This window comes from Podarcis tiliguerta (genome assembly GCF_965153285.1).
Source record: "Podarcis tiliguerta genome assembly, chromosome: W".
NCBI classification, from domain to species: domain Eukaryota; kingdom Metazoa; phylum Chordata; class Lepidosauria; order Squamata; family Lacertidae; genus Podarcis; species Podarcis tiliguerta.
Window position 1 is genome coordinate 173,391 of NC_139552.1, and position 12,500 is coordinate 185,890.

The 12,500-nt window shown below is 41.0% G+C and overlaps 1 protein-coding gene across 1 annotated transcript in view; it reads left to right on the forward strand.

Annotated features, from left to right (window-relative positions):
• Window positions 1-342: 342 nt before the first annotated feature.
• LOC310668783 (spectrin alpha chain, non-erythrocytic 1-like) overlaps window positions 343-12,500 on the forward strand; it is a gene marked incomplete at its 3' end in the record, with an annotated part of 263,702 nt that continues 251,544 nt past the window's right edge. The window contains exons 1-5 of the mRNA XM_083422112.1: window positions 343-407; window positions 2,047-2,146; window positions 4,568-4,765; window positions 5,779-5,904; window positions 11,654-11,800. Coding sequence (XP_083278238.1) covers window positions 2,054-2,146; window positions 4,568-4,765; window positions 5,779-5,904; window positions 11,654-11,800 — 564 coding nt within the window. The 5' untranslated portion in view covers window positions 343-407; window positions 2,047-2,053. The remainder of the gene's footprint in view (window positions 408-2,046; window positions 2,147-4,567; window positions 4,766-5,778; window positions 5,905-11,653; window positions 11,801-12,500) is intronic.

Sequence of the window (12,500 nt, forward strand, 5' to 3'; positions counted from 1 at the left end):
CCTGCCGAGGAGGGAAGGAAGGAAGGAAGGATAGAAGGAAAGTAGCGGAGAAACAGAAGAAAGCAGAGAAGGAAGGAAAGCAGAGAAACGGAAGGAAGCAAGGAAGGAAGGAAAAAAGGAGGGAAGGAAGGAAAGCAGGGAGGGAAGGAAGGAAGGGAGAAGGGAGGGAGAAGGAAGGAAGGAAAGAAAGAAGGAGAGAAGGAAGGAAGGAGGGAGGGAAGAAGGAAGGAAAGAAAGAAAGAAGGAAACAGGAGCAGGGAAGGAAGGAATGAAGGAAGGAAGGAAGGGAGGGAGGAAGGGAGGGAGGGAAGGAGGGAAGGAAAGGAGGGAAGGAAGGAAAGAGCCGACCAGAGGAAGGAGAAGCTGGGAGACTCGCACGACCTCCAGCGCTTCCTGGGAGACTTCCGGTAGGTTCCGCCGGAAGCTTCCAGGGAAGGAAGGAAGGAATGGAGGGAGGGAAGGAGGAGGGAGGGAAGGAAGGAAGGAAGGAGAGAAGGAAGGAGGGAGGGAGGGAAGGAAGGAAGGAAGGAAGGAGAGAAGGAGGGAGGGAAGGAAGGAAGGAAGGAAGGAAAGAAGGAGGGAGAGAAGGAAGGGAGGAGGGAAGGAAGGAGGGAGGGAGGAGAGAAGGAGGGAGGGAAGGAAGGAAGGAAGGAAGGAAAGAAGGAGGGAGAGAAGGAAGGGAGGAGGGAAGGAAGGAGGGAGGGAGGGAGGGAGGGAAGAAAGGAAGGAGGGAGGGAGGGAAGGAAGGAAGGAAGGAAGGAAGGAAGGAAGGATGGGAAGGAAGGAAGGGAGGGAGGGAGAAGAAAGAAGGGGGAGGAAACAGAGGAGCATGAAGGAAGGAAGGAGGGAAGGAAGACGGACAAAGGAAAGAAAGGAGGGAGGAAAAAGGAAGGAAGCAGAGAAGGGAGGGAGGAGGGAAGGAAGAATAGGAGAATAGAAGGAAGGAAGAGAGAAAAGAAGGGAAGGGAGGAAGGCAAAAAAGAAAGGAAGACAAAGGAAAAAGAAGGAAGGGGGAGGAAAAGGGAAGGAAGCAGAGAAGGAAGGAAGGAAATAGGGAAGGAAGGAAATAGGGAAGGAAGGAAGGAAAGAAGCAGAGAAATGGAAGGAAGGAAGATGGACAAAGGAAAGAGAGAAGGAAGGAAGAAGAGAGGAGGGAAAGGAAGGAGGAAGGGAGGAGGGAAGGAAGGAAGGAGAAAAAGAAGGGGAGGGAGGGAAGGAAGGAGGGAAGGAAGGAAGGAAGGAAGGAAGGAGGGAAGGAAGGAGGGAGGGAGGGAAGGAAGGAAGGAAGGAGGGAGGGAAGGAAGGAAGGAAGGAAGGAAGGAAGGAAGGAAGGAGGGAGGAAGGAAGGAAGGAGGGAAGGAAGGAAGGAGGGAGGGAAGGAAGGAAGGAAGGAAGGAAGGAAGGAAGGAAGGAGGGAGGGAGGAAGGAGGGAAGGAAGGAAGGAAGGATGGAGGGAAAGAAGGAAGAAAGAAAGGAGGGAGGGAAGGAAGGAAAAAGAATAGGAGATTAGAAGGAAGGAAGAGAGAAAAGAAGGGAAGGGAGGAACGTAAAAAAGAAAGGAAGACAAAGGAAAAAGAAGGAAGGAAGGAAATAGGGAAGGAAGCAGAGAAGGAAGGAGAGAAGCAGGAAAGGAAGGAAGGAAGGAAGGAAGGAAGGAAGGAAGGAAGGAAGGAAGGAATTTGGACAAAGGAAAGAGAAGGAAGGAAGAAGAGAGGAGGAAAGGAAGGAGGAAGGGAGGAGGGAAGGAAGGAAGGAAGGAAGTCTTGGAAACATCGAAACGATCGTAAAATCGACTTCTCAGGGAGGAGGCAAAAGATTGAGATCTTTTTAGGGCAGCCGCCATTTCTTGGGATCTCCTTTGGGGGATCCCGTGATCTACTAGGGATCTACCCGTTGGACCTGCCTGGTAGAGATCTAGTCCCGCCCTCTGGTGGGTTGAATCAATTAAAAATTAACCAGGACCATTAAAAAACTCCGCCCCATTATTATTATTAATTATTATTACTAATTATTATTATTATTATTATTATTATTATTGATCCGCAGGGATCTGATGTCTTGGATCAACGGGATCCGCGGACTCGTCTCCTCCGACGAATTAGCGAAAGACGTGACCGGGGCGGAAGCTTTGCTGGAGAGGCACCAAGTACGTCATTAATGAATTATTATTATTATTAATAATTATTAATTAATCGTTAAACTATTGCCTGGTCATTGTTAAATTATTACGGAATCATTATTAATCACCATTATTAAATTATTACCTCATATTGATTAAATTATTACATCGTCGTGATTAAACGATTGCGCGATCGTTATTAATTACGTCACAATTATTAAATGATTGCGGAACAATGATTAAATTAATGCGTAAGAACTATTCAATAAATATTCTTATTTTTTAACCGTTTTTATGGATTTATTTAATTATTATTAAATAATTGTTAAATTCTTTCATGATCGTTGTTAAATTATTACATGATGATCATTAAATTATTACGGAATCATTGTTAAATTGTTACATCACAATTATTAAACAATTATTAAATTACTAAATGCGGAACAATGATTAAATTAATACATCATCATGATTAAATGATTGCAAAATCGTTATTAAATTGTTACGTCGCAATTATTAAATGATGACCTCACCATGATTAAATTAATACATCGTCATGATTAAATGATTGCAAAATCGTTATTAAACGGTTACATCGCAATTATTAAATGATGACGTCACCATGATCAAATTATCGCAATAAATATTCTTATTTTTTAACCGTTTTTATGGATTTTCCAAGAAAAGGGGAAAAAATGTGCTTCTTTAATTAGTATTAAATAATTGTTAAATTATTACATGATCATTGCTAAATTATTACGGAATCATGATTAAATGGTTACGTCACAATTATTAAATGATGACCTCATAATAATGAAATTATTACATGGTCATGATTAAATGATTGCGCAATTGTTATTAAATGGTTACGTCACAATTATTAAATGATGACCTCATCATGATCAAATTATTGCATCATCATGATTAAATGATGGCACAATCGTTATTAAATGGTTACGTCGCAATTATTAAATGATTACTTCATCATGATCAAATTATTGCATCGCCGTGATTAAATGATGGCGCAATCGTTATTAAATGGTTACGTCACAATTATTAAATGATTGCGGAACAATGATTAAATTAACACATCATCATGATTAAATGATTGCACAATTTATAATTTAATTTCACTTTACCCCCTAGGAGTACCGCAAATTTAATTTTTAAATTTTAAATTTTAAATCTTAATTTATAAATTTATATAATTTATAAATTTATATAATTTATAAATTTATAATTTATAATTTAATTTCACTTTACCCCCTAGGAGCACCGCAAATTTAATTTTTAATTTTTAAATTTTAAATCTTAATTTATAAATTTATATAATTTATAAATTTATATAATTTATAAATTTATAATTTATAATTTAATTTCACTTTACCCCCTAGGAGCACCGCAAATTTAATTTTTAATTTTTAAATTTTAAATCTTAATTTATAAATTTATATAATTTATAAATTTATATAATTTATAAATTTATAATTTATAATTTAATTCCACTCTATCCCCTAGGAGCACCGCAAATCTAATTTTTAAATTTTAAATCTTAATTTTTTAAAAATTCAATTCAATTCAATTCAATTATTTCTGGCCCCCCCCCAGGAGATATATATTATAATATATATCTATAATATTTATAATTTATAATTTAATTTCACTCTACCCCCTAGAAGCACCGCAAATTTAAATTTCAAATTTCAAATTTTCAATTTTCAAATTTTCAAATTCAAATCTTAAATTTAAAATTTAATTTAATTTAATTCAATTCAATTCAATTTCTCTTTGCCCCCCAGGAGCACTGCAAATTTAATTTTTAATAAGAGACATTATAATATATATCTATATTTATATTTTATATTTTATATTTTATAATTTAATTTCACTCTACCCCCTAGGAGCACCGCACATTTAATTTTATAATTTATAATTTATAATTTATAACTATTTATAATTTATAATTATTTTTAATTTAAAATTTTTAATTTTTAATTTACAATTTTTAATTTTTAATTTACAATTTTTAATTTTTAATTTACAATTTTTAATTTAATTTAATTTAATTTTTAATTTTTAAATTTTAAATTTTAAATCTTAATTATTTTTTTCACTCTACCCCCTAGGAGCACCGCACATTTAATTTTATAATTTATAAATTTATATTTTACAACTATTTATAATTTATAATGATTTTTAATTTAAAATTTTTAATTTAATTTAATTTAATTTTTAGATTTTAAATTTTAAATCTTAATTATTTTTAAGTTTAATTTAATTTAATTTAATGTAATGTAATGTAATGTAATTTAATTTTTAATTTAATTTAATTTAATTTAATTTTTAATTTAATGTAATGTAATGTAATTTAATTTAATTTAATATTCAATTCAATTCAATTCAATTCAATTCAATTCAATTTCCAATTCCATTCCTCCCCCCCCCCAGGAGCACCGCACCGAGATCGACGCCCGTTCCGGAACCTTCCAGACCTTCGAGCAGTTTGGCCAGCTCCTATTGGCCCGCGGCCATTACGCCAGCCCGGAAATCGAGGAAAAATTGGGGGTCCTCGACCAGCAAAGGGCTGACCTGGAGAAAGCCTGGGTCCAGCGCCGGATGATGCTGGACCAGTGCCTGGAGCTGCAGGTGATTGGTCGGTTCCGGAGCAAGGGGCGGGGCTATGCAAATGGCCCTTTCATAAAATTTTCATAAATTAAATTAATATAGTATTAAGATAGATAGATTATAGTATTAAGATAGATAGATAGATGATGGATATTAAATTAAATTAAATTAAAGTATAGTAATAGTATAGTATAGTATTAAGATAGATAGATAGATAGATATAGATAGATAGATAGATAGATAGATAGATAGATAGATAGATATTAAATTAAATTAAAGTATAGTATAGTAATAGTATAGTGTAGTATTAAGATAGATAGATATTAATTAAAGTATAGTATAGTAATAGTATAGTATTAAGATAGATAGATAGATATTATATTAAATTAAAGTATAGTAATAGTATAGTATAGTAGATAGATAGATGATAGATATTAATTAAATTAAATTAAATTAAAGTATAGTAATAGTATAGTATTGTATTAAGATAGATAGATAGAGAGATAGAGAGATAGATAGATATTAAATTAAATTAAATTAAAGTATAGTAATAGTAATAGTATAGTATTAAGATAGATAGATAGATAGATAGATAGATAGATAGATAGATAGATATTAATTAAATTTAATTAAATTAAAGTATAGTAATACTAATAGTATAGTATAGTATTAAGATAGATAGATATTCATTAGTTAAATTATAGTATAGTATAGTATTAAGATAGATATTTATTCATTTAGTATAGTATAAGTATAAAGATAGGTATTTATTCATTAATTAAAGTATAGTATAGTATAGTATAGTATTAGAAAGACAGATATTCATAACATATAGCATAGCATAGCATAGCATAGTATAGTATAGTGTACTTATGCTATATATACTATATATAATTCAGAGTATACTATATATCATTCATAGTATAGTATAGTATAGTGTACTTATACTATATATACTCTATATAATTCAGAGTATAGTATAGTATATATCATTCATAGTATAGTATAGTATATAGTATATATATAGTATATAGTCTATAGTATCTTACGCCAGCCCGGAAATCGAGGAAAAATTGGGGGTCCTCGACCAGCAGAGAGCTGACCTGGAGAAAGCCTGGGTCCAGCGCCGGATGATGCTGGACCAGTGCCTGGAGCTGCAGGTGATTGGTCGGTTCCGGGGGGCGGGGCTTCGTTCCCCAGAGGTGGGGCCTCTCTTCCCGGAGGCGGGGCTATGCAAATGGGACGTCCTGAGGGGAGGGGCTTGCTATAGTATAGTATAGTATAGTATAGTATAGTATTTTGTGGCACAGGCCACAAAACCACAGCTCGCCCCTATACACGAAGCCAAGCCAGAGCACAACCAAATGCAGTACAGCCATCTTCTCAGAAAAACTCTTCACAAAGTTCAAGAGTTCAAGACACGAAGGCTTTAGCAACTAATCCACACCTAATGACCCACCTAAGTGGGATTCAGGAAATCACTCAAGAAATCACTCAAGATATCCCTCAAGTAATTAAGGAACAAAAGAAGAAAAGGCACACTAGCCTGGGAACCTCCTCTCTGCCCAGAACATTGGAGGCTATACACCACACCTCCTCAACAGTATTTATAGGAACTCAAACACTGAGATCCTGCTCTGTTCCAGTAACAAGAAGCCGAAAGCACCAGCCTGAAGATGACGAGTGAGACCTCGTCGAAACGTCGCCTAGACACCCCAACTTTTACACGGGAAGACACCCGAGGACACCAAAACCTGCACCAATGTATATTATAGTATATATAATTTATAGTAAAGTTATAGTAAAGTTATAGTAAAGTTATAGTATAGTTAATATAGTATAGTATAGTATAGTATAGTATAGTATAGTATATATACTATGTATAATTTATAGTGTAGTGTAGTGTAGTGTAGTATATATACCATATATAGTATACTATTTATAATAGTATTTATAATGTATAGTATAGTATAGTATATATACTATGTATAATTTATAGTGTAGTGTAGTGTAGTATATATACCATATATAGTATACTATTTATAATAGTATTTATAATGTATAGTATAGTATAGTATAGTATAGTATAGTATAGTATAGTATAGTATATTTAATATAGTATAGTATAGCATATATACTATGTATAATTTATAGTATACTATTTATAATTTATAGTATAGTATAGTATAGTATAGTGTAGTGTAGTGTAGTGTAGTGTAGTGTAGTGTAGTGTAGTATAGTATAGTACAGTATACTATATATAAGTTTTAGTATACTATGTATAATGTATAGTATAGTATAGTATAGTATATATACTATGTATAATTTATAGTGTAGTGTAGTATAGTATATATACTATATATACTTTATAGTATACTATTTATAAGAGTATGTATAATGTATAGTATAGTATAGTATAGTTAATATAGTATATATATAATTTATAGTATAGTAATAGTAATAGTATAGTATAGTATATATACTATGTATAATTTATAGTATACTATTTATAATTTATAGTATAGTATAGTATAGTATAGTATAGTATAGTATAGTATAGTACAGTACAGTATATATACTATGTATAATTTATAGTATACTATTTATAATAGTATTTCTAATGTATAGTATAGTATATAGTATACTTATAGTATACTATGTATAGTATGCTATATATGATAACAAACTATACTAAATATAATTTATAGTATAGTATATAGTAAACCTATAGCATACTATATGTACAATATATAATTCATAGTATACTATATATAATTTACAGCATAGTATAGTATATGGTATATAGTACACTATACTATAATTTAATTTAATACTTATTTAATACTATGAATTAAAGTATAGTATAGTATTAAGATCGATATTTATTAATTAAAGTATAGTATAATATAGTATTAAGATCGATATTTATTCATTAATTAAAGTCTAGTATAGTATTAAGATCGATATTTATTCATTCATTAAAGTATAGTATAGTATTAAGATAGATATTTATTCATTAATTAAAGTATAGTATAGTATTAAGATAGATATTTATTCCTTAATTAAAGTATAGTATAGTATTAAGATAGATATTTATTCATTCATTCAAGTATAGTATAGTATTAAGATCGATATTTATTAATTAAAGTATAGTATAATATAGTATTAAGATAGATATTTATTCATTAATTAAAGTCTAGTATAGTATTAAGATCGATATTTATTAATTTAATTAAAGTATAGTATAATATAGTATTAAGATAGATATTTATTTATTCATTAATTAAAGTCTAGTATAGTATTAAGATAGATAGATATTAATTTAATTAAAGTATAGTATAGTATAGTATTAAGATAGATATTTATTCATTAATTAAAGTCTAGTATAGTATTCATTCATTCATTAAATTATTGCCCCCCACCTGCCCCACAGCTCTTCTGGAAGACCTACTTGGGGGTCTGGTTGGCCGACAGGGGGAGCGGCTACGTCCTGGGCTTCTGTGGGTCACAGGGTGGAGTTCTATGGGTCTGACTCCGCCCCCTCACCCCTGACCCCTAACTCCTGCCCTAACATCATGGGCTTCCATAAGACTGTCTAGGGCCCCCCACTTGGGGGGCACTTGGGGGGCAGAGCGGGGTCCAGGTAATTGACATGGGGGACACCCCGAAACATGCTCCCCGGACCACATTTCCTGTGCAGAGAGGAAGTCCTATGCTTCCGTGGGTCAGAGGGCAGAGTTCTGGGGGTCTGGCTCTGCCCCCTCACCCCTGCTTTGCCCCCTACTTGGGGGTCTTGTTGTCTGACAGGGGGAGCGGCTATGTCCTGGGCTTCTGTGGGTCACCGGGCGGAGTTCTATGGGGCGGGGGGCGGAGTTGTATGGGTCCAGCTCCGCCCCCTCATCCCTGACTGAGTCCCATTTCCGGGGCAGCGGCTAAGTCCTGGTCTTCCATGGGTCAGAGGGTGGAGTCTGTGGGTCTGGCTCCGCCCCCTCACCCCTGACCCCCACCGGAAGACCCACTTGGGGGTCAGAGGGGAGTCCGGTTGGCCGACATGTGGGGCGCCCCCAAACCTCCTAATAGAGCCCCGTTTCTGGGGCAGGGGGAAGTTGTGGACTTCCGGAAGACCATCTAGGGCCCCCCACTTGGGGGTCAGATGGGGGTCCTACACAGGGGGCACCGCCTGGAACCATCTAGGGTCCCCCACTTGGGGGGCAGAGGGAGGTCCGGGTGACCGACACAGGGGCCGCCGCCCAGAATCCTCCACCCGGAGCCCATTTCCTGTGCAGACAGGAAGTCCTGGTCTTCCGTGGGTCAGAGGGCAGAGTTCTATGGGGGAAGTCATGGGCTTCCATGAGACCATCTAGGGTCCCCCACTTGGGGGGCAGAGGGAGGTCCGGGTGACCGACACAGGGGCCGCCGCCCAGAATCCGCCACCCGGAACCCATTTCCTGTGCAGACAGGAAGTCCTCTCCATCTGTGGTTCGGAGGGAGGGGTTCTGGGAGTTCTATGGGTCCGCCTCCGCCCCCTGACCCCTAACCTGCCCCAGGGTCTGGTTGGCCGACAGGGGGAGCGGCTACGTCCTGGGCTTCTGTGGGTCACTGGGCAGAGTTCTATGGGGCGGAGGGTGGAATTCTATGGGGGGGAGAACCCCGGGCGGAGTTCTATGGGGCGCCCAGAATCCCATTTCCTGTGCAGACAGGAAGTCCTTGCTTCCGTGGGACAGGGTCACAGGGCGAAGTTCTATGGGGTGGAGGGCGGAGTTCTATGGGTCCAGCTCCGCCCCCTCACCCCACATCTCTGCCCCACAGCTCTTCCACCCAGAACCTGCTACCTGGACCCCATTTCCTGTGCAGACAGGAAGTCCTCTTCATCTGTGGGTCAGAGGGAGTTCTATGGGTCCGGCTTCGCCCCCTCACCTCTGCCCCCCACCTGCCCCACAGCTCCGCCCCCTGACCCCTAACCTGCCCCACAGCTCTTCCACCCAGAACCCGCTACCCGGACCCCGTTTCCTGTGCAGACAGGAAGTCCCCCTTCCGTGGCTCACAGGGCGGAGTTCTATGGGTCCAGCTCCGCCCCCTCACCCCTCACCCCACACCTCTGCCCCACAGCTCTTCCACCAGGACTGTTAGCAGGCAGAGAACTGGAGGGCGCTACCCGGACCCCATTTCCTGTGCAGACAGGAAGTCCTTGCTTCCGTGGGTCAGAGGGCGGAGTCTGTGTGTCTAACTCCGCCCCCTCACCCCCCACCTCTGCCCCACAGCTCTTCCACCGGGACTGTTAGCAGGCAGAGAACTGGAGGGCGCTACCCGGACCCCATTTCCTGTGCAGACAGGAAGTCCTCTTGATCTGTGGGTCAGAAGGCGGAGTCTGTGTGTCTAACTCCGCCCCCTCGCCCCTGACCCCCCTGTGCCCCCCACCTGCCCCACAGCTCTTCCACCCAGAACCTGCTACCCGGACCCCATATCCTGTGCAGACAAGGTCACAGGGCAGAGTTCTATGGGGCAGAGGGCGGAGTTCTATGGGTCCAGCTACGCTCCCTCACCCCTGCCCCCTACGCCCCACCGGAAGACCCACTTGGGGGTCAGAGGGGGGTCCCGAACGGGTTGAGGGGCAGAGGGGAAGGGCGGAGTTCTATGGGGCGGAGGGCGGAGTTCTATGGGGCAGAGGGCGGAGTTCTATGGGTCCAGCTCCGCCCCCTCACCCCTCACCCCACACCTCTGCCCCACAACTCCTCCACCCGCAACCCAGAACCTGCTACCCGGACCCCGTTTCCTGTGCAGACAGGAAGTCCCCCTTCCGTGGCTCACAGGGCGGAGTTCTATGGGTCCAACTCCGCCCCCTGACCCCTCACCCCACCCCTCTGCCCCACAACTCTTCCACCCGCAACCCAGAACCTGCTACCCAGACCCCGTTTCCTGTGCAGACAGGAAGTCCCCCTTCCGTGGGTCACAGGGCGGAGTTATATGGGTCTGGCTCCGCCCCCTGACCCCTCACCCCACCCCTCTGCCCCACAACTCTTCCACCCGCAACCCAGAACCTGCTACCCAGACCCCGTTTCCTGTGCAGACAGGAAGTCCCCCTTCCGTGGGTCAGAGGGCAGAGTTCTGGGGGTCTGGCTCCGCCCCCTCACCCCACACCTCTGCCCCACAGCTCTTCCACCCAGAACCTGCTACCTAGACCCCGTTTCCTGTGCAGACAGGAAGTCCCCCTTCCGTGGCTCACAGGGCGGAGTTCTATGGGTCCAGCTCCGCCCCCTCACCCCTCACCCCTCACCTCTGCCCCACAGCTCTTCCACCCAGAACCCACTACCTGGACCCCGTTTCCTGTGCAGACAGGGGGGCAGAGAGGCATCTGCATCTAAGGTCCCCTACTTGGGCACTTGGGGGGCAGAGAGGGATCTGCATCTATGGTCCCCTTACTTGGGCACTTGGGGGGCAGAGAGGCATCTGCAGGGGCAACACGGGAGGACAGCCCCAAACCCGCTACCTAGACCCCATTTCCTGTGCAGACAGGAAGTCCCCCTTCCGTGGTTCACAGGGCGGAGTTCTATGGGTCCAGCTCCACCCCCTCACCCCGGACCCCTCACCTCTGCCCCACAGCTCTTCCACCGGGAAGGTGGAATTCTGTGGGGCGGAGAACTCCGGGCGGAGTTCTATGGGGCGCCCAGAATCCCATTTCCTGTGCAGACAGGAAGTCCCCCTTCCGTGGGTCACAGGGCGGAGTTCTATGGGTCCAGCTCCGCCCCCTCACCCCTCACCCCACACCTCTGCCCCACAACTCTTCCACCCAGAACCCAGAACCTGCTACCCGGACCAAGGGTCACAGGGCGGAGTTCTATGGGGCGGAGGGTGGAGTTCTATGGGTCCGCCCCCTGACCCCTCACCCCTGACCCCTAACCTGCCCCACAGCTCTTCCACCGGGACTGCGAGCAGGCCGAGAACTGGATGGCGGCCCGGGAAGCCTTCCTCAACACGGAGGACAAAGGCGATTCGCTGGACAGCGTGGAAGCGCTGATCAAAAAGCACGAGGATTTCGACAAGGCCATCAACGTCCAGGTGAGGCGGCGGGAAGCGGATCGGAAATCCGCTTGGTCTCGGGATCCATCGGATTTCTCGTTCCTTTTTCTTTTCTTCTTCTAGTCTATTCTATTTTAGGATTTTATTCTAGTTTATTCTATTCTATTTTTTTATTATTTTATTTTATTCTATTCTATTTTTTTAATTATTTTATTTTATTCTATTCTATTTTTTTATTATTTTATTTTATTCTATTCTATTTTTTAATTATTTTAATTTATTCTATTCTATGTTTTTATTATTTTATTTTATTCTATTCTGTTTTATATATATATATATATATATATATATATATGCAGGTTTTGGTGTCCTCGGGTGTCTTCCCGTGTAAAAGTTGGGGTGTCTAGGCGACGTTTCGACGAGGTCTCACTCGTCATCTTCAGGCTGGTGCTTTCGGCTTCTTGTTACTGGAACAGAGCAGGATCTCAGTGTTTGAGTTCCTATAAATACTGTTGAGGAGGTGTGGTGTATAGCCTCCAATGTTCTGGGCAGAGAGGAGGTTCCCAGGGTAGTGTGCCTTTTCTTCTTTTGTTCCTTAATTACTTGAGGGATATCTTGAGTGATTTCTTGAGTGATTTCCTGAATCCCACTTAGGTGGGTCATTAGGTGTGGATTAGTTGCTAAAGCCTTCGTGTCTTGAACTCTTGAACTTTGTGAAGAGTTTTTCTGAGAAGATGGC